This window comes from Macaca fascicularis, chromosome 19 (genome assembly GCF_037993035.2).
Source record: "Macaca fascicularis isolate 582-1 chromosome 19, T2T-MFA8v1.1".
NCBI lineage: Eukaryota > Metazoa > Chordata > Mammalia > Primates > Cercopithecidae > Macaca > Macaca fascicularis.
Window position 1 is genome coordinate 8,542,670 of NC_088393.1, and position 21,768 is coordinate 8,564,437.

General features: G+C 55.1%; 1 protein-coding gene across 5 annotated transcripts in view; it reads left to right on the plus strand.

The window, feature by feature from the left end:
- The first annotated feature begins 3,767 nt into the window (after window positions 1-3,767).
- Window positions 3,768-21,768, plus strand: part of EVI5L (ecotropic viral integration site 5 like) — a 33,002-nt gene continuing 15,001 nt past the window's right edge. For 3 of the 5 annotated variants that reach the window (XM_045381190.3, XM_045381192.3, XM_074025634.1), the window contains exons 1-6: window positions 3,768-3,952; window positions 18,142-18,325; window positions 19,361-19,550; window positions 20,416-20,640; window positions 20,751-20,825; window positions 21,492-21,617. In XM_045381190.3, the coding sequence (XP_045237125.1) occupies window positions 18,189-18,325; window positions 19,361-19,550; window positions 20,416-20,640; window positions 20,751-20,825; window positions 21,492-21,617 (753 nt within the window). In that variant the 5' untranslated portion in view covers window positions 3,768-3,952; window positions 18,142-18,188. The remainder of the gene's footprint in view (window positions 3,953-18,141; window positions 18,326-19,360; window positions 19,551-20,415; window positions 20,641-20,750; window positions 20,826-21,491; window positions 21,618-21,768) is intronic. The other 2 variants (XM_045381191.3, XM_074025633.1) reach the window with 1 other exon arrangement.

The window sequence follows — 21,768 nt, forward strand, 5'->3', positions numbered from 1 at the left end:
TCATCTTGGCCAGGCTGGTCTTGAATTCCTGACCAAAGATGATCCACCCACCTCTGCCTCCCAAAGTGCTGGGATTACAAGCGTGAGCCACTGTGACCAGCCTCTACATGAAATTTTAAAATCAGCCAGGCATGGTGGTATTTGCCTACAGTTCCAGGTATACGGGAGGCTGAAGACAGAGGATCACATGAGTCTAGAGGTCAACGCTGCAGTGAGCATGATTGTGCCACTGCACTCCAGCCTAGGCAACAAAGTGAGACCCTGTCTCAAAAAAAAAGACAAAAAAAAGAAAGAAAAAGAAAAAGGCCGGGCACGGTGGCTCCCTCCTGTAATCCCAGCACTTTGGGAGGCCAAAGCAGGTGGATCACTTGAGGTCAGGAGTTTGAGACCAGCCTGGCCAACATTGTGAAACCCTGTCTCTACTAAAAATACAAAAATTTGGCTGAGCTCGGTGGCTCACGCCTGTAATCCTAGCACTTTGGGAGGCCGAGGTTGGGGGATCACGAGGTCAGGAGATGGAGACCATCCTGGCTAACATGGTAAAACCCCATCTCTACTAAAAATACAAAAAATTAGCCGGGCGCGGTGGCGGGCGCCTGTAATCCCAGCTACTTGAGAGGCTGAGGCAGGAGAATGGCGTGAACCTGGGAGGCGGAGTTTGCAGAGAGCCGAGACTGTGCCACTGCACTCCAGCCTGGGCGAAAGAGTGAGGCTCCGTCTCAAAAAAAAAAAGAAAAAAAAAATTAGCCGGGTGTGGTGGCGCAGGCCTGTACTCCCACCTACTAGGGAGACTGAGGCAGGAGAATCACTTGAACCTGGGAGGCCGAGGTTGCAGTGAGCCGAGATCGCGCCATTCACTTCAGCCTGGGCAACAGGGTGAGACTCCATCTCAAAAAAAAAAAAAAAAAAAAAAAAAAAAAGGGAGGAAAATAAAGTCCTGTGATTTTTTAAATGGGAGAGAGAGTATAGGAGTGCGGAAGGGTGGAGGGGAGACATAAATTCTATTTTTACCACCCGTGTTTTTAGAAATGTGGGGGGGGGGGGCCGGGCGCAGTGGTTCACACCTGTAATCCCAGAACTTTGGGAGGCCAAGGTGGGTGGATCACTTGAGGCGAGGAGTTCAAGACCAGCCTGACCAACATAGTGAAGCCCCGTCTCTACTAAAAAAAATACATATATATATATAAAAAATTAGCCAGGCATGGTGGCACATGCCTGTAATCCCAGCTACTCAGGAGGCTGAGGCAGTAGAATCGCTTGAACCCAGGAGGCAGAGGTTGCAGTAAGCCGAGATCACGCCACTGCACTCCAGCCTGGGTGACAGAATATGACTTCATCTCAAAAAATAAAATAAAATAAGTAAGCAAATAAATATATTTAAAATATTTTTAGAAATAGAAATATGTTTGGGTTTTGTTTTTGTTTTTTGTTTTTGATGGAGTCTCATTCTGTCGCCCAGGATGGAAAGTGCAAATGGCGCAGTCTTGGCTCACTGCAGCCTCCGCCTCCCGGGTTCTAGCAATTCTCCTGCCTCAGCCTCCCAAGTAGCTGGGATTACAGGTGTCCAACATCATGCCCGGCTAATTTTTGTATTTTCAGTAGAGACGGGGTTTCACCATGTTGGCCAGGCTGGTCTCAAACTCCTGACCTCAGGTGATCCACCCCCCTCAGCCTCCCAAAGTGCTGGGATTACAGGGCCACCAGCGTGAGCCACCACGCCCAGCCTAGGGTTGTTTTTTGTTTTATTTCGTTTTGTTTTGTTTGAGACGAAGTCTCGCTCTATCGCCAGGCTAGAGTGCAGTGGCGTGATCTCAGATCATTGCAACCTCCGCCTCCGGTTTCAAGCGATTCTGCTGCCTCAGACTCCCAAGTAGCTGGGACTAGAGGCAACCGCCACCATGCCCAGCTAATTTTTGTATTTTTGGTAGAGACAGGGTTTCACCATGTTGGCCAGGATGCTCTGGATATCTTGACCTCATGATCTGCCCACCTCAGCCTCCCAAAGTGCTGGGATTACAGGCGTGAGCCACCGCACCCGGACCCTCGGGGGGATTATTAACAGGTCCAGAACGTTGGCACATGCAAAATAGGAACAGGGAGGGAGAGGCAGAGGGAGCTGGACAGAGGCCGGGACCATGAGTGGATGTCAGTCACTGCTTGCAAGACCACACAGAGTCCCCTACTACAGAGAAGGTTGAGCTCTCAGACCTTAGGAAGTCCTGACATGCCCCTCCCTGGGTCCAGCCTTCCCTTCCCCATTCTGAATTTAGGACGTCTAGCTGGGTGAGGTGGCTCATGCCTGTAATCCCAGAACTTTGGGAGGCTGAAGTGGGAGAACCTGGCACCAGGAGTTCCCGACCAGCCTGAGCAACATATAGCAAGACCCCAGACTCTACCGAAAAAATTAGCCGGGCATGGTGTGCCCGCGTCTGTAGTCCCAGCTACTGGGGAGGTTGAGGCGGGAGGATCATTGGAGTCCGGGAGTTCGAGGCTGCAGTGAGCTATGTTCGCATCACTGTACTACAAACTGGGACACAGACTGAGATCCTGTCTCTGAAAAATAAATAAATAAAAACACTTATGACGTCACCCTCTCTGCTGTGACAAGGTCCTTCCCTGCCCCACCCCCTCCAGGGCCCATCCCTGCATTTTGGGGAGGAAATAAGTCCATTTTGCTCAGTCTTTCCCGCTGTCAGTAACTGTCCCTACGTATTCCTCTCTAGCTTGAGGGATTCTCCACCCCTCCCTTCTCTGTTAAAAGAATCACGAGCCCATTCATTTATTCATTCATCAAACGTTTATAAGGAGTTCCTACGCTGGGGACCCGGAAGATACCCGACCTAGGCCCCGCATCCCGACTGCCCGAGGATCTATCAGTCTGGGAGGATGGGGGATGGGAGGGCCTATCCCTCCCCATGATCACTGCGCTATCCGAGCTTTGATGGAGGAACACGCGGCGCTGTGAGCTTCAGAGAAGACACTTAACCTAGCCTAGAGTAAGACAGGGGGCGGGCCTGAATCTTTTATGGGACCCCCCAATCCCAACCACCCCCTCCCCAGCACAGAACTGGGCTCCTTGAGGATACGGTGCCTTCACGTCCCTCTTAGTAGTCAGGATTTCTGGCCACGCCCCTTCTCAGACCCAACCCCCGAGCCCCTCCCTTGCGTGACCCCGCCCCATCTCTGGCCTAGGCCACGCCCTTCTCTTAGCCCCACCCCCATTTCATTCAACCCAGGCCTCAAGTCCCACCGCCCAGGACGCCCACCAATCTCACATACCCATTGGTCAGAGAGTGTCACTTTCCCGCCCTCCTTCAGTAATATTGGTTCCCTAGGTGTCAATCTTTATAGCGCCCCCAACAGTTGCCAGGGCCCAGGTTTGGGGGCCAGATAATAATGGACGTCTTGGGACGTCTCGTTATTGGGCAGAAACCCCGGCTCTGGGCGGGGCTTAGCGCCAAACGCTTGGCCGCGTCTGCCTGATGTTCCTGAGGGCCGCAGCCTTTCCTCAGAGACACACCCCTCTTTCCTTGCTATTGGTCTCATCAGGTGTTGATCAACAGGATTTCTCATTCCGATACGTAAAGCTCCCTGTCCTTCATCGCTTCCCTCATTTCAATTCGCTCTCTCCTCAGAGGCGGCAACCTTCTGAACGTAGCCAGGGCCCGCCTCACGGAGTGGTCACAGATTGGTCAGACGCCCCGTCACTCCTGGCTGGTGGGCGGAGCCAGAGCGCCTAGGGGCGGCGAATTGGCGGATGGGGCCTCGGGGGCGGGGCAGCGGCTCCTGTCAGCGGGTGAAATGGCAGCGGCGGAGCCGGCGGCGGCCGCGGTCCCGGGGGGCGGCTGAGGGGGCCGGGCCGGGGCTGCGGGGCGAACGGCGCGGCTGGGATCCGGCGGCGCAGCCCGGGGCGGCGAGGCTCGGCACGGCGATGGCGGCGCGCTCGGCGCAGGTAGGGCGGCGCGGGCCGGGCCTCCCCGGCGCCTGCTCAGACCGGCGGCTCCGCGATGCGGCCCCCGGGGAACCGGCAGGACCGCGACTTGGGCCGTCGTGCCCCGAAACCCGCGCTGGGAGCCTCGGCATCCCCAGCCCGGGACCCTTGGGGGACCCTGGACCCTGCCCACCCTCGTTGCCGATCCCTCCGGACCCCTCCCCGGGAGCTCCTGCGTGATCCCCCTCCCCCACTCCGTCCCCTCCCCGTGAGGACCCCGCAGGCCCAGGACCCCCGTCCACCCTTTGCAGTGACCCTCAGGACTCCTTTCCGGGAACCCCCTCAGGGCTCCCCATCCCCCCACTCCGCCGATCAGCCCCGCACAAGCCCCCCCAAGCCCAAGAACCCCAGTCCACCTTCTGCCCTGATCTCTCAGGACCCCTCCCTTCTGGACAACACTTGCCACCCCCTCCCCGCACCCCCTCACTTCACGTCCTCCTATCTTGGGCCCAGAACTGCCCCCACCTCTTCCCAGGGAGACCAGCCTCAGGGCCCTACCCGCCTCCCATACTGACCCCACAGGACCCCTCTCTGGCTTCTGTAAATCGGATTTCCTACCCCTGCCCACAGCCCTCAGCTCAGCCTGCAAGCCCATCTCCCACCCCAGCTGCCCCATGCCCAAGGGCACCCCTAAATCACTCCCGGGCGTCCACCCAGCACACTCTGGTAGCTCCACTGATCCTGCCCCATCTGGATCCTGGCTTCCTGAAAAATCCGCCCGTGCTCAAGACCTCCCGATGGATATTCTGAACCACCCCACTCCCCATCCAGAGCCACCCATCTTTCTGAAAACCCCAAATACACACACGCGCGCACTCACACACACACGCACACAGTGGGTCACTTAGATCCCCCAGCACACACAGAAAAACTTAAGAGCTCCAAGACAGACCCCCGGCCTGTCTGCCCCTGTCCCCACCCACTCAACACTTCTGCACTCCCCCTCAGATCCCACCTGTCCAGGCCCTCCCAGAGCCCCCGACAGCTCCCCCAGCTCAAGCAGAGACTCCAGAGACCAAGAGGTGCCTGCCGCACCCTGGGAAGCCAATCTGCCCCCCCACCAACCAAGCCAGCGCCCATACTGGGGCCCTGGAGGGTGACGGCCCCAGAATCCCCCAGCACCTGCCCCTGTGGGAACCTGTCCCAGGCCTCTGCCAAGTTATCCATCCTTCCCTGCTGTGCCCTTTCAAAAGGAAGGGCGCTCACTTTCTCTCCTACACTAGTGTCCCACAGGAACCACTGCCCGCCCCCTGATTTATGCCACCCCCTGGCGGGAAGGAAGGGATTCCAACAGCTCCTGGCTTTGGTCCTGAAGTCTGCCCCCAGTCTCCTGACCCCATCACGCCTCCTGGCCTCAAATGGCAGAGCCAGCAGTGCAGTCCAGGTTGCTCCTCAGAGCTGGCCCCTGACAGCCCGAGTGAGTTCTCTCACCCACAACCACTGTGTTTGGCCAAAACAGAACGGCTTCTTTCTATCCCAGTATTTGAGACCCGGGTTGGGGCCTGCCAGAAGCAGGCAGCTCTTTGTTAAGGAAGCTTTTCAGAAGGGAAAAGTGTGCTGAAGAGGCTGGGGTGGAACACGAATGAGTTGTCTGCTTCGTTTTATTCCCCCTCAGCCGGGCTGTGATTGAGCTAGAGGACCCGTGTCCCTGTGTCTTTCTATCTTATGTGGCTCTTCCCCTCCGTCCCACTGCCCTCCCCACTCCCATCTCTGGCCTCAGGGTCCAACCTGTAGGTTCCCCTGGGTTTCTGTGGTCAGCGGCAGGTGGTTTGGAAGGGATCGCAGGTGGCTTGGCCCCGGCACAGGGATGAGACGAGACAGGAGAGGAGACGCTGGCGCGACACCGTGGCCAGGACTGCAGGGGGCGAGGAGGAGCCGGGCCAGTCCAGCCTCACGCAGCCTGGGCACCGTGCGTCTGGGGTCCTTCTGACAATATAACCGTGCTTGGAAACCCTTAGATAAAAAGCCCAAGCTTCCTTGTGGATATTCACTAGCGGATTATGGACCACCCCGAGAAAGAGCTCATGCGGCTCAGTGCCTCAACTTCCCCATCCGGAAACTGGGGTGCCGGGAGAGCGGCTCAATTTTTAGAACAGAACTTGGAACTGCAGGGAGGCTAGGGTGTGGCCCTGTGTGTTCCCTGAGTGCTATGTGGAAGGGGACAATAAGGTCTCAGAGGGGAGTCCTGTGGGCTCCTGTGAATCACTGGCCACCCAGGTCCCTGCTGGGGTCTTCGTTGACACCTCGCTGGATAGTGGCCATCTTCCTAAGGCTGAACTGTATTGCAGGGAGCCAGCTCGAATCAGAGCTGGTAGAATGAAGACGAGAGACGGTCTGTTGCGGGATTTGTGGTTATACACAGGGTCTTCCCAGGAGGACCACGGGGAACGGGGTGGGCATGAGGGGCTGTCGGATAGCCATGCTGAGGCCCCACGTAGACCTCTGACGCCGGGTAGGAAGACGTTTGTTCTGTCCGCTTGTTGAAGGAAGGCGTGGAGGAAAAGACTCTTGAAGGTCACGTGGTATCTCTCACGCACAGGAAACTAAACTCTATACAGCCTCCCCAGGGGGGAATTTTGTGCAGAGACAGTGGGGTAGGAAGGCTCCCGGGGAATGACTGTGAACTCTGTAGGAAACCACGAGGAGGGCTTGTCAGTGATACGAACACAGTTTTACCCGAGACTGGGTTCGTGGAGCTGCATCTTTGTTTGTGTGCTTTGAGAGGTGCAGGGGGATGAGGAGGAATGTATATTTCAATTTCCTCTTGCAGAAAAGAGATGCCAGTTGTTACAGGGAAGCCCTGGGCCTGCAGTCAGATGTTGGGGTATGAAGGAATGTGAGACATGTACAATGTGGTCCCTGCTCTGCATCTAAAACCCCTCTTGCTGGCATGCGACGGCCTCCGCCACGTGCTCAGCACCATGCCAAGCACCATTGACATATTCTCTCATTTAATCCTCCCTAAAACTCGCAGGAACCAGGATTCCAGCACGCGCCCTTGCCATCCTGGCCTGAGGCCTGCTGCGGGGAGCATAAGACAGAATTATGTACAGCAGGCTGCAATGGGAGCCTGGAAAAAAAAGCCTGATGCATCCCTGGGGTGTTGGGGAAGGCACAGCAGGGATGACGTATGGGCCAGGTCACAGGCAGGCATGGCAGGGAAGGGTGTTCAAGGCAGCAGAAGTACTTGGACACAGGCCCAGGAGGCAGGAGCAAGTGTGCTGTGTTCAGGGAGGTGTGTCCCTGCACTTCCTTTGATGGGCGTCTTACTACAGGCCCTTGTGTCCCCAATGCCATCTGTACACTTGGCACACACGGTGGGGGGCTCCCCAGCAAAGGGGATCCCTAGTTGGGAGAACTTGGAAAGGCAGCAAGGCCGCCCTTCCCAGAGAAGACTGCAGCACACACATGCTAGCAGCTCGGGCAATAGAAGGAAGGAGGTTAATTTAGGAGAACTAACTCAGCTCATCAGGGTCAAAGAGAACTAACTCAATTCATCAGGGTCAGGGAAGAGACGTACCCTTTTGAAGGAGATTTGGAAGGCCTCATTGGCGTGACTCATCTGCACCTTCATTCATTTCTCAGCATGCCACGATGTGCTTGTGAGAGTGTTTCATTGAAATCTGAGGCCAGGCGTGGTGGCGCGCACCTGTAATCCCAGCACTTTGGGAGGCCGAGGCGGGCAGATCGCCTGAGGTCAGAAGTTTGAGACCAGCCTGGCCAACATGGTGAAACCCTGTCTCTACTAAAAATACAAAAAAAAAAAAAAAAATTAGCCGGGTGTGGTGATGCATGCCTGTAGCCCCAGATCGCTTGAACCTGGGAGGCAGAGCTTGCAGTGAGCCAAGAACGTGCCACTGCACTCCAGCCTGGGCAGCAGAGTGATACTCCATCTCAAAGACATAAATAAAAATTTAAAAATTAAAAAAAAAAGAAAAGAAAAATGAAGTGTTTGCCAGAAGGGACCCTATTATAATAGCCGAAAGTAATCTGGTCAGATTACAAGACAGAAAATATTTTTTTAGGTCAGAAAGGATTCCGCGGGTCAGAATGGTTCACCCCTCAGATTTTAGCCCAAAGGTGTGTGCTGCTGTTGCTGCTATTGTTATCAATAACGATGATTCTAGTTTTACTGTGTTTAGTCTTTAAACAGGATCACCACAGAAAGGGAGGGCCTGTTGAAGAGAGGAGGTTTATTTATCCCACAAATATGGGACGCCTGCTAGACTCTTAAGATCCAATAGTGGGCTAGACAGCCCCAGCCCCTGCCCTAGTGGAAGTTTTCATCCAGGAGGGAATAAATGTCACATGTCAGGCTTGTCCTAAGCACATGACACGTTTAAGCTCATTGATTCCTTCCAACAAAAACTTTGGGGTAGCTACTGTCATTAGCCCTGTTTTCAGATAAAGAAACTGAGGCATGCCAGGTACAGTGACTCACGCCTATAATCCTAGCACTTTGAGAGGCCGAGTCAGGGAGATAACTTGAGGCCAGGAGTTTGAGACCAACCTGGGCAACATAGTGAGACTCTCTCTCTGCAGAAATAATAATAATAATAACAAAATTAGCTGGACATAGTGGCAGACGTCTGCAGTCCCAGCTACTTGGGAGGCTGAGGCAGGAGGATCACTTGTGCTCAGGAGTTGGAGGCTGCAGTTGGCTATGATTGTACCAGTATACTGAAGCCTGGGTGACAGAACAAGACCCTGTCTCTAAAAATAAAATAAAAATAAAAATTAAAAAATTGAGGCAAAATACATCATACCCAAGGTCACAAAGATAGAAAGAGGTGGAGGAGGCCAGGAGCGGTGGCTCACGCCTGTAATCCCAGCACTTTGGGAGGCTGAGGCGGGTGGATCACCTGAGGTCAGAAGTTCGAGACCAGCTTGGTCAACACGGTGAAACCCCGTCTCTACTAAAAATACAAAACTTAGCCATGTATGGTGGCAGACGTCTGTAATCCCAGCTACTCAGGAGGCTGAGGCAGGAGAATTGTTTGAACCCAGGAGGCAGAGGCTGCAGTGAGCTAAGATCGTGCTACCGCACTCCAGCCTGGGTGACAGAGGGAGACTTGGTTTCAAAAACAAAACAAAAGAAGAAAAAGAAAAGAAAGGGGTAGAGGAGGGATTTGAACCCAGGCTGCAAGCTCTGAAGTTCTCACCTGGAGCCAAGAGATCTGGGATAACAACCTACACTCCAAGACCAGGGATATGGAAACTTCCAGAACCATGTGGAGGAGCAGCTAGACTGGGCACAAGAAGAGATCAGGCAGGGACTTCTGAATTCCAGCCGCTGTTCTTGTTATCCAAGGGGCAGCTCGCCTGTCAGTTGTCCACCCACCCCTTGCCAAGGAAGAGAGGACCTAAGGTGCTAGGTTGGGCCATCTCCCCAGAGGTCAAAGCCAGCCAGGACAGCAGCAGTCTGTCAGGCTGGACAAATCGGGATCACGTGGCATCTTGGGCTTTAGATTCAGAAATGAGTCTGTGTCCCTGGTAATTATTAGATGAGGAGGAATCAGAAATGGGGGGCAGGGCTGGGCACGGTGGCTCACACCTGTAATCTCAGCACTTTGGGAGGCGGGCGGATAACCTGAGGTCAGGAGTTCGAGACCAGCCTGCCCAACATAACGAAACCTTGTCTCTACTAAAAATACAAAAATTAACCAGGGTGGTGGCATATACCTGTAATCCCAGCTACTCAGGTGGCTGAGGCAGGAGAAGTGCTTGAACCCAGGAGACGGAGGTTGCAGTGAGCCGAGATTGTACCACTGCACTCCGGCCTGGGCAACAGAGCAAGACTCTGTCTCAGAAAAGAAAAAAAGAAGGAAATGGGGGTAGGGGAGAAAGGGAAGCAACATTGAAAGGAAACTCAGGGTCTTCATTGCTGTCTCTGAAAATGCCACAGACCGAAAGATGCGTCATATGCACTCGCCCTCTCTCCCTGTTGAAAAATAACGACTGTTTTCACCAAGTAACCCCTGCACTTGGGGTGTTACATACGTGTATCATTCCCAAAGCAAAAGAATACAGAGAGAGCTGCAGCACACACGTGGATTTAGGGCAAAGGCTGTACAGTCAGAAATCCAAGTTCAAATCCTTCTTCCTCTACAGCCTGCTCAGGGGACTCTCTGTGCCATATGGTACTTGTATGTTAAAGCTGTCGTTGGCTTTTCTGCTTACACTGTACAGAAATTTCTATTTTTATTTTTTTTTCATTTTTTTTAGACAGAGTCTCTCACTCTGTCATCCAGGCTGGAGTGCAGTGGCGCAATTTCAGCTCACCGCAACCTCTGCCTCCTGGGTTCAAGCGATCCTCCTGCCTCAGCCTCCAGAGTAGCTGGGATTATAGCCATGCGCCACTATGCCCATCTAATTTTTTTTAGAGATGGGGTTTCACCATGTTGGCCAGGCTGGTCTCAAACTCCTGACCTCAAGTGATCTGTCCCCCTCAGCCTCCCAAAGTGCTGGGATTACAGGCGTGAGCCACCATGCCCAGCCTTTATTATTATTTTTAAAATAGACTTGGGCTGAGGCAGGAGGATCCCCTGTGGCCAGGAGTTCAAGACCAGCCTGGGCAACAGAGCGAGACCCCTGTCTCAAAAATAAAATAAAATGCCTGAGGGATATGGAAAGTTTCATCTTCATTCATTCAACAAACGTTTGTTGAGCATGTATGGAATGCCAGATTGTGCATTAGGGACTTGGAATAGAGAATTAAGAAGAGAGGCTTTTGCCCTCGAATTGTGCATGACCATAGGGCAGGCAGGCAGGCAGGTATAGAAATAATTGCCATAGACTGTGCATTGGGCTTGGGTGTAGGTGGGGGGTGGATGTCTTCAGGGAGGGAGAGGGGAGAAGTGAGCCAGGATGCTGGAAGAACGGAGGTTGACAGAGAAGGTTTCACAGAAAGAATGGCCAAACCAGCTGGGCACAGTCCCAGCACTTTGAGGAGCCGAGGCGGGAAGATTACTTGAGCCTAGGAGGTCAAGGCTGTAGTGAACAGTGAGCTATGATCATACCGCTGCACTCCAGCCTTGGAAACAGAGCAAGACTCTGTCTCAAAAAAAAAAAAAAAAAAAAAGACAGCAGCTTCCAGCCTGGAGAGCAGAGGCCAGTTGGGAGTGAGGTGTGGGGTGTGGGTGGTAGGCTTGGCTGAACTCTAGAACATGAGAAGGCAGCAGGAGAACACCCAGGCCTGGCCAGAGTGGGTGGGTGGAGGTGGCAGGTAGCACCAGGGACCCAGATAGATGTACCCGCAGTAGGACAAGGGGCTGCTTCTGTCACGAAAGGGTTGAATTTGAAGAGCATCTCCGCATAGGGGGCCGGAGGGTCTTTCTAAAATGCAAACCTAGGCCACGCGCAGTGGCTCATGCCTGTAATCCCAGCACTTTGAGAGGCCCAGGCGAGTGAATCCCCTGAGGTCAGGAGTTCAAGACTAGCCTGGCCAACATGGTGAAATCCTGTCTGTACTAAAAATATAAAATTAGCCAGGCATGGTGGCGCATGCCTGTAATCCCAGCTACTCGGGAGGCTGAGGCAGGAGAATCGCTTGAACCTGGGAGGTAGAGGTTGTGGTGAACTGAGATCTTGCCATTGTACTCCAGCCTGGGCAACAAGCAAAACTCCATCTCAAAAAAAAAAAAAAAAAAATTCGGCCGGGCGCGGTGGCTCACGCCTGTAACCCCAGCACTTTGGGAGGCCAAGGCGGGCGGATCACAAGGTCAGGAGATTGAGACCACGGTGAAACCCCGTCTCTACTAAAAATACAAAAAATTAGCCGGGCGCGGTGGCAGGTGCCTGTAGTCCCAGCTACTCAGGAGGCTGAGGCAGGAGAATGGCGTGAACCTGGGAGATGGAGCTCGCAGTGAGCCGAGATTGCCCCACTGCACTCCAGCCTGGGAGACAGAGCAAGACTCCGTCTCAAAAAAAAAAAAAAAAAAAAAAAATTCACCCCATTACAGCTTACAGTTTGGTGGCATTTATTCCAATTGTGTTGTGCAACCATCACCACTATCGAATCCCGGAGCATTTCTATCACCCCAAAAAGAAACCTGTACCTACAAGCAGTTTCTTCCCGTTCCTCCCTCCCCCTGGCCCCTGCTGACCACAAATCCACTTTCTGTCTCCATGGATTGGCCTATTCTGGACATTCCGTATAAAGGGAGCCACACAGTGTGTGGCCTTTTGTGTCTGGCGTCTCTCACTGAGCACCTTGTTTTCAAGGTTCATCCACGCTGTGGCCTGTCTCGGTGCTTCACTCCTTTTCATGGCTGAGTAATATTCCACTGTCTGGGTGGACCATGTTTTTTTGATCCATTCACCTGTTGATGGACATTTGGATTGTTTCTGCTTTTTGGCTGTTGTGAATAATGCTGCTGTGAACAGATGTTTGCCATTCTCTTACATTGAGCCCTAGGAGTGGATTTGCCGAGTGGCATGGTGACAGTGTGTTTAAGTCTTTTTTTTTTTTTTTTTTTTTTTTTTTGAGACAGAGTCTTGCTCTGTCGCCCAGGCTGGAGTGCAGTGGCCAGATCTCAGCTCACTGCAAGCTCTGCCTCCCGGGTTTACGCCATTCTCCCGCCTCAGCCTCCCAAGTAGCTGGGACTGCAGGCGCCTGCCACCTTGCCCGGCTAGTTTTTTGTATTTTTTTTAGTAGAGACGGGGTTTCACCGTGTTAGCCAGGATGGTCTCAATCTCCTGACCTCGTGATCTGCCCGTCTCGGCCTCCCAAAGTGCTGGGATTACAGGCTTGAGCCACCGTGCCCGGCCGTGTTTAAGTCTTTGAGGAACCGCCTGACTGTTCTCCATCCTACCGTGTTGTTTACTGCAAGCGTTTATCTAAATCTGTGAAGGAGGGTCTGGGTGATTGTTTCTTGCTCTCTGCCCCGGACACTCCAAGAGGGCAGGTGTGATTCCTGCCCCAGTGGGGCAAACACAGAACATGGAATGGGGGGTGGGCCAGGGGATGATGGAGCTGTTCTGGCAACTTTGGCAACTTTGGCCAGTTCTTGAGAGAAAGGAAAAGCTGGTGACATACCTTTGGTCATTTAAGCCCCAAGAATGAGGTCCCCAAGGGCATCAAGACCAAGGCCAAGGAGGGACTCGGGGAGGAAGAGATGCCACATGGGAGACTGAGAAGTCCTGGCCAGAGAGGCAGGAGGGAAGCCAGGAGCCCAGTCCTCATCAGCCAGGTGGGAGGGGGCTTAGGGAAGGAGGAAGCGTGCCCAGAAGTGCCCCCCGAGAGGGAAAGTGAAAGGGAAGTCGAAGATGCCCAGCATTCCAGCACTTTCCATCCCCACGCCCCCCACAACCCCCGAGCACAGCCCCTTTCCAGTGCTCTGGCCTGGCTCAGCTTCCTCAGCTGTGGGTGGCCCTGTGGAGGTGTGGCTGGAGTGGGTGCTGGCAGGGACAGGGTCCAGGACCCCCCTTCAGATGGCTGAGGAGCAGTTGAGGTGAAGCATTGAAATTAAGGACATGGAGAGGCTGCGACCCCAGACCCAGAGGCCAGTGGGTGGGTTGCCAAGGTCTGTGCCCATTCAGCATGGGGAGATGGAGATGGGACCTCCCCTGCCTCACTCCCTGCCACGTCTCCTGCCTAGACAGTGGCCGGCCCTCAGGTGGCCCTCAGTCAGCACCAGGAAGGAGTGATTGAGCCAGCGAGGGTCATGGCACCGTGGGAGGGGTGCAGGGCCGCCCACAGAGTTAGGACAGCAGCCCACCTCCACCCCAAACCCACTCTGTTCCCAGGGGCCGAGGGCTGCTCCGCGCAGGAAGTGTGTGTGAGCGCATGTGTGTAGATGGGTGGGAATGTGTGTGTGCCTGAGTGTGGGTTCGTGTGAGAGTGTGTGTCAATGAGTATGTTTTGTGTTGAGAAGTGTGAAAGAGTATGTGTGTATGCCTGAGTGTGTGAGTGTATGTCATGTGCATGTGTATGAGGTGTGTACTGTGTGTGTGAATGTGCATGGGTGTGTGTGTTGAGTGTGTGCATGTATACGTCCGAGTGTGTGAATGTGCATAGATGTGTGTGTATCCAGGTGTGTGCATGTGTACATGTGTGTGTGAATGTGCATGGGTATGTAACTGTGTGCGTGTATGAGAATGTGTGAATCTGTGTGTATGTATCAGATGTGTGCATGTGTGTGAAAATGTGTGAATGTGTGTATCAAGTGTGTGCGTGTGTGTGTGAATTACGTGGGGTGTATCATGTGTGTGAATTATGTGGGTGTGTGTATCAAGTGTATGTATGTGTGTGTCAATGTGAATGGGTGTGTATCAAGTGTGTGCATGTGTGTGAAAATGTGTGGATGTGTGTGGTGTGTATCAAGTGTGTGCATGGATGTGTGTGTGAATCATGTATCGTGTGTGTGTGGATATGCATGGGTATGTGTGTACTGAATGTGTGCATGTTTGTGTGAAGGTACATGGATGTGTGTGTATCCATGTATGTGCAAATATGCATGATCATGTGTATCAAGTGTGTGCATGTGTGTGTGAATGTATATAGTTGTGTGTGTATCCAAGTGTGTTCGTGTGTGAGCGTGTGTGTGTGGATGTGCATGGATATGTGTGTATTGAGTGTGTGCGCATGTGTGAAGGCACCGTGTGTGTGTACCCGAGTGTGTGTGCGCACAAATATGCATGAGCATGTGTGTATCAAGTGTGTGCGTGTGTGTGAAGGTGTATAGGTGTATGTGTATCTGAGTATGTGTGTTTGAATGTGCACAGGTATGTGTGTATTGCACACAGGTATGTGTGCATATATGTGTGTGAAGGTACTGGGTGTGTGTGTATCCGCATGTGTGCATATGTGTAAATGTGTGACTGTGGATGAGCATGTGTGTCAAATGTGTGCGTGTGTGTGTATAGGTGTGTGAGCATGTGTGTGAGAGAATAGGCATGGGTTTGTGTGTCAAGTGTGTGCATGTGTGTGTGTATAGGTGTGTGTCAAGTGTGTGCATGTGTGTGTATAGGTGTGTGAGTGTGTGAGAATAGGCATGGGTGTGTGTGTCATGTGTGCATGTGTGTAGGTGTGTGAGTGTGTGTGTGAGAATAGTCATGGGTATGTGTCGAGTGTGTGCATGTGTGTGTATAGGTGTGTGAGTGTGTGAGAATAGGCATGGGTGTGTGTGTCGAGTGTGTGCATGTGTGTGTATAGGTGTGTGAGTGTGTGTGTGAGAATAGGCATGGGTGTGTGTGTCGAGTGTGTCTGTGTGTGTGTATAGGGGTGTGAGCGTGTGTGAGAATAGGCATGGGTGTGTGTCGAGTGTGTCCGTGTGTGTGTATAGGTGTGTGAGTGTGAGAGAATAGGCATGGGTGTGTGTGTTGAATGTGTGCATGTGTGTGTGTATAGATGTGTGAGCGTGTGTGAGAATAGGCATGGATGTGTGTATCCGAGTGTGTGCATGTGTATGTGTGAGAGTTTGTGTGTGAGTGGGGGTGGGTGTGAATGTATGTACATGCGTGAGGGAGTGAGGGTGGCTGTGAAGAGTGCATGTGTGTTGTGCATGCACACACGCTTCAGAAGGATGGTTTCCACTGAGAGAGTCTGGGGATGAGTGGAGAGAAAGTTCCGGTGGGATCAGAAGGTTCCTGCCTCTCAGACTGCAAGTTTCAGCCCTGCGTATTTAATACATTTCACTTCCTGTATGAAATACACACACATTCCTGATAAATAGCTGAACAACCTCTGCTAGTGGACGGCTCTGGGATTTGGGGATTTTTTAAATCAGAAACCGAGGCTCAGCCAGGCGCGGTGGTTCACGTCTGTAATCCCAGCACTTTGGGAGGCGGAGGTGGACAGATTACGAGGTCAGGAGTTCGAGACCAGCCTGACCAACATGGTGAAACCCTGTCTCTACTAAAAATAGAAAAATTAGCTGGGCGTGGTGGCACGTGCCTGTAATCAAGCAGGAGAATCACGTGAACCCGGGAGGCAGAGGTTGCAGTATACCGAGATTGTGCCATTGCACTCCAGCCTAGGCGACAGAGCAAGACTCCGTCTCAAAAAAAGAAAGAAAAGAAACCGAGGCTCTGGCAGAGATTGGGTGGGATTGATGCCCTGAGCTTGGGTTTCCTCGGTTCTGAAGCTCTCACTGCTCCCCAACTCCATCTGTGGTTCTGAAGCTCCAGCCTCGCCTCCACCACCTCCTCCCCATTCTCACTGCTCTGAAGCTGCCCTCCCAGCCCCGCCGCCGACCCGAGAGGTTCTTCTCATCAGCACTTCTTGTCCACAGCCCCCGTCTCTGTCCTGGCAGACTTTGACTCTGTGGGAGGCCCGAAAGCGGCCCCCACTGTCCTGTCTGAGGAATGATTAACTCCTGGTTAGGTGGTGCCCAGCAGCTTGGTCTTTAGGGCAGGTGGCTCCGGCCCACTTGGCAATGAGACAGTTCCTTCTGCTCCCCAAAATCCAAAACCCTCAGCACCCGGCAGACTAGGGGAACACTTGAGGGCCCAAGGTAGAGCCAGCGGCCCTGGGGAGCCGCAGAGGCCTGGAGAAGGCGGGTTCTTGGTCCTCATGCAGTGAAAAAAGAATGGCGCGCCTCCCCCAACCCCATCCCAGGAGGACTGCGGTGGCCGGGGTCAAGTCCACCCAACCCGTGGGCCCTCAGGGCTTGGTTGGGGGCTGAGTTTGGGCTGTGGAAGGTACCCAGCGACCCAGTGGTAGCCAGGCAGGTATAGAGGGGTCTGCTGTGGTCCCGCCACTGTCCCCCTGCCGCCTGGGGGTCCAGATATCCCCACTCCAAGGACCCAATGAGGCCCCTTCTGTAGGTGGAGCTGTCAGCCAGGTCAGATGGGGCTAAGTAGCACACGGCGGACTCCTGCTACAGAGCGTGCCGGGCAGTGGGCGGGCATGAGGGGCCATGCAAATAAAGAGGTGGGAGCAGGGTTTCCTTCCTGCCGCCAGGACCCTAGGTATCCCCATCATCCCAGATGCTGGAGGCTAGCCTGGGCTCGCCAGGAAGAAGCATGAAGGAACACCATCCCCAGCCGCTGCCTCCACTCCCATAGCCGTCCCTTTCCCCTAGGGCCCCCTGCTAGGGGTCCCCTGGCCATCAGTCCCCACACAGGCCACAGCAGAACCCAGGAGCCCTGGCCTCAGGATGGACAGTGACAGCCAATGTCCATGGGACTGTCGCTGAGTGTCAGGCTCTGTTCTGACCATGGTATATGCAGTCACATGCTCAGTTTCCACAGCCACCCTTGAGGCTAGGTCCCGTATGATCTCAGTGTACGGAGGCTCAGAGACACCAAGTGACTGGCCCAAGGTCACACAGCTGGTGGAGGGGAGCCATGCTTCAGACACAGATCCATTTGAGCCCAGGGCCTTTGTTTTTGACACGGCATTGATCTGCCTCCTCCAGGCTGGCAGAAGGCAAGAGGTCAGTGTCCTTCAAGCCCCTAGAAGGGTCGGGCCAGATGACACGGCAAAAGGATAGGAGAGATGTGCATGGGACTCGCCTGGCACGTGGCAGGCAAAGATCTGGATACCGATCGGAGCCCACGGCTCTGGCTCCGTGTCTGCCAGGGCACAGATTCCCAGCACTCTGCCACGTCCCTGGCTTCCCAGCCCAAGGGGAGTCGACTCTTCCGGCCGTTGGCAGCACCAGACAATTAACAGTTGAGAGTAATTGCTCTTGGCCGTGCCAGCAGCCCACTTTGGTTGATGAGATGGGGAGAGTCAGACACTGATGTGGGACTCCCAGGGCAGGCCGCGAAGGGGACGGGGACCAAGCTGTTAGGAAGGGCTGGCAAAACAGGGGCTCCTGTACCCCGAGGTCCCAGCAGGGTCCGTGGAGCCCCGAGTGACAGGGAGCCTCCGCTCTGGGCCCTGCTCCAGCCTTAGGGGTGTCGAGTTGAGCCTTGGCCTGCATTCCCAGGGACAGCAGGACAGCTCACGTCCTGGCAACAGTCCTCCCGTCTCCATCCAGACGTCCGGCCTGATGAGACAGACAGGGATCCCAATCACCAGGGTCTGAAACAGAAGGGGCAGCATGGCTGTCAGCTGGGCTGGAGCACATGGGGATGAGGGGTGCACGGACTGGGGTGGACCAGAGGTAGGAAGCCCAGGGTGAGGAAATGTCCCGAGAGTGGGCAGGCAGGATGGAATGGGCACCCACCCAATGCCGACCACGCGTGTCTCTGGCCCCCAGACAGAGCTGTGAACCAACCCCGCTCACGGCTAACAAGCCCACCCACCATGGCGAGCCCCACTCTGAGCCCCGACTCCTCATCCCAGGAGGCCCTGTCGGCCCCCACCTGCTCCCCGACCTCTGACTCCGAGAACCTTAGCCCCGATGAGCTGGAGCTGCTGGCCAAGCTCGAAGAGCAGAACCGGTGAGTTGGGGACTTGGGGATGGGGTGGAATCTTGGGGTGCAGCCTGGGCCCCCACAGGAGTTCCCAGGTGCCCTCACATTCAGAGCCAGTCCCAGTGTGTGCAAGGGGACAGCCACCTCCAGATGCTGGACGAGGGACACCTCCTTTCATCCCCCCAACCCTGGCTGAACATACGTGTCCCCACCCCGTTCAGATGAGACCGAGGGTTTAGGAGGTCAAGTGAATCTGTGGATCCCCCGTGGTTGATGGAGCCAGGACTGGAGGGAAAGTTGAGCTTGGCCTTCCTGCTTTCCTCCTCTGGCCCCACCCCCGTTTAAAATGCAGGTTTTAGGCTGGACGTGGTGGCTCACACCACCCAACACTTTGGGAGGCCGAGGCAGGCGGATCACCTGAGGTCAGGAGTTTGAGACCAGCCTGGCCAACATGGTGAAATCCTGTCTCCACTGAAAACACAAAAATTAGCCAGGCGTGGTGGTGTGTGCCTGTAATCCCAGCTACTTGTGAGGCTGAGGCAGGAGAATCACTTGAACCCGGGAGGCAGAGGCTACAGTGAGCCGAGATTGTGCCACTGCACTCCAGTCTGGGCAAAAGCGAAACTCTGTCTCAAAAAAAAGGGGGTGCTGAGGGCAGTGGCTCACACCTGTAATCCCAGCAGTTTAGGAGGCCGAGGCAGGCGGATCACCTGAGGTCAGGAGTTTGAGACCAGCCTGACCAACATGGTGAAACCCTATATCTACTAAAAACACAAAGTTAGCCGGGTGTGGTGGCATGCACCTGGAATCCCAGCTACTCGGGAGGCTGAGGCAGGAGAATTGCTTGAACCAGGAGGCAGAGGTTGCAGTGAGCTGAGATCGCACAACTGCACTCCAGCCTGGACAACAGAGTGAGATTCTATCTCAAAAAAAAGAAAAAAAACACAGGAGGGACCCAATCCCTGGTATCCTCTGAGACCCCCAGGAGGATGGGTTGGGTTCCCCAGGGATCCCTGTCCCTAGGGAGTCACTGGTGCCCCTCCGCTGGCCCTTCCTGTCCAGGCTCCTGGAGGCCGACTCTAAGTCCATGCGCTCCATGAATGGCTCGCGGCGGAACAGTGGCTCCTCACTGGTGTCCAGCTCCTCGGCCTCCTCCAACCTGAGCCACCTGGAGGAGGACACGTGGATCCTGTGGGGCCGGATTGCCAATGAGTGGGAGGAGTGGCGGCGCAGGAAGGAGAAGCTGCTCAAGGTGGGGGACGGCCAGGCAAGCGGGGCAGGGCCGACGGCGTGAGCGGGTGGTGTGGTCACTCAGCCACCGGGCAGCGCCAGGGTCTGTGGGGCCTCAGCCTGGGCACAGTGGCAGCAGTGGAGATGTGCAGGCACTTTCAGAGTGTCCTGCCAGGGCACAGGGACAGGAGAGAGTGAGTGAGGGTGGTGCTGGACAGGCCCTGCACCTCAGGTGCCCATGTGCTTGCTGCCCTGTAGTGCCCACGAAGAATGGGGGCACAGTGGCTCACGACTGTAATCCCAGTACGTTGGGAGGTTGAGGCAGGTGGATCACCTGAGGTCAGGAGTTGAAGACCAGCCTGGCCAGCGTGGCGAAACCCCGTCTCTACTAAAAATACAAAAAATTAGCCGGGCGTGGTGGTGGGCACCTGTAATCCCAGCTACTTGGGAGGCTAAGGCAGGAGAATCACTTGAACCTGGGAGGAAAGAGGTAACAGTGAGCCAAGATCACGCCACTGCACTCCAGCCTGGGCAACAGAGTGAGACTCCATCTCAAAAAAAAAAAAAAAAAAAAAGGTTTAAAAACTAGCCAGGCATGGTGGTGCACACCTGTAGTCCCAGCTACTCAGGAAGCTGAGGCAGGAGGATCGCTTGAGCCCAGGAGTTCAAGGCTGCAGTGAGCTATGTTCACACCAGTGCACTCCAGCCTGGGTGACAGAGTAAGACCCTGTCTCTAAAAAAAGGGGGTAAAAAAAAGGATTGGGGACCATGAGTTCTGTGCCATACTCGAGGCCTGAACGAGCCACGCCTGAGGAGCCGGGCTGGGTGGCCACGGGGAGGCTGCACTGAGACCGAGTCCAGCCCCGGCTTCCCACTCCCGTGGCCAGGAGCTGATCCGCAAGGGCATCCCACACCACTTCCGGGCCATCGTGTGGCAGCTCCTGTGCAGCGCCACGGACATGCCAGTCAAGAACCAGTACTCTGAGCTGCTCAAGATGTCCTCGCCGTGCGAGAAGCTGATCCGCAGGGACATTGCCCGCACCTACCCAGAACACGAGTTCTTCAAGGGCCAGGACAGCCTGGGCCAGGAGGTCCTCTTCAATGTCATGAAGGTGAGGCCCAGGGCTCCCCACTCCCTCAGTCCCAAAGGAAGGAGCAGTTCCCCAGTTCACCGGCTGTGCTGGACGGCGGGACCCTGCCCTGAGGACTCGCTCTCTTCCAGGCATACTCGCTGGTGGACCGGGAGGTGGGCTACTGCCAGGGAAGCGCCTTCATCGTGGGCCTGCTCCTCATGCAGGTAGGTTGCTGGGGGGTGGCTGAGATCCTGCCAGACAACAGCCCACGCTGGGCTCGGCCTCCAAGAGATGAACAGAAGTGGCGTGTCCTCCCCCCAGCGTCCTGCTGGGGCAGATCCTCCCTCTCGATCCACACCCGTGATCTCTGCCAATCCCCAGGCCAAGGCCCAGTGAGTGGCACCTGTCTGGTTGGGTCCTGTCTGCCGTGCCATCCAGGACAGAGACAGGGTTTGGAGGGACAGGCTGTCTCTCTCTGCCGCCTCTCAGGGTTGGACAGGAACCTCAGACTGGGGACTTAGGCCATCCAGCGTGGTGTTTATGGGCCTTGGGGCTCTCCTCCAGAGAAACTGGGGGGCTTAGGACAGGGAGAGAGGACGCAGCTGGGAGTGGACAGGAGGTGTCCTAACCAGGTGGGTGCTGGCAGTGGCCAGCCCTGGGTTCAAGTCCAGCTCCCCTGTTTCCCGCCAAGTGGCCCTTGACAGGTGACCTCAGCCTCAGGTTTTCCATCAGTAAAACAGCCAGTGGGGACACAGGGACCAGCAGTGTGTTGTGAGGATCTAGGGAGCCAGATACCAACGTGGACACAGGCCCCTTACCCCAGGGCACTGATGAGCAGCGAGACGCTCCTCCCCACTGCCCTGAGCCCTCCCACCTGCCCATCCCCCCAGATGCCCGAAGAGGAGGCCTTCTGTGTGTTCGTGCGGCTGATGCAGGAGTACCGGCTGCGGGAGCTCTTCAAGCCCAGCATGGCTGAGCTCGGGCTCTGCATCTATCAGTTCGAGTACATGCTGCAGGTGAGCAGGGCCACAGGTGAGCAGGGCCACAGGTGGGCAGGGCTGCAGGAGGGCAGGGCCACAGGTGAGCAGGGCCATAGGTGGGCAGGGCCGCAGGTGAGCAGGGTCAGAGGTGGGCAGGGCCGCAGGGGAGCAGGGCCACAGGTGGGCA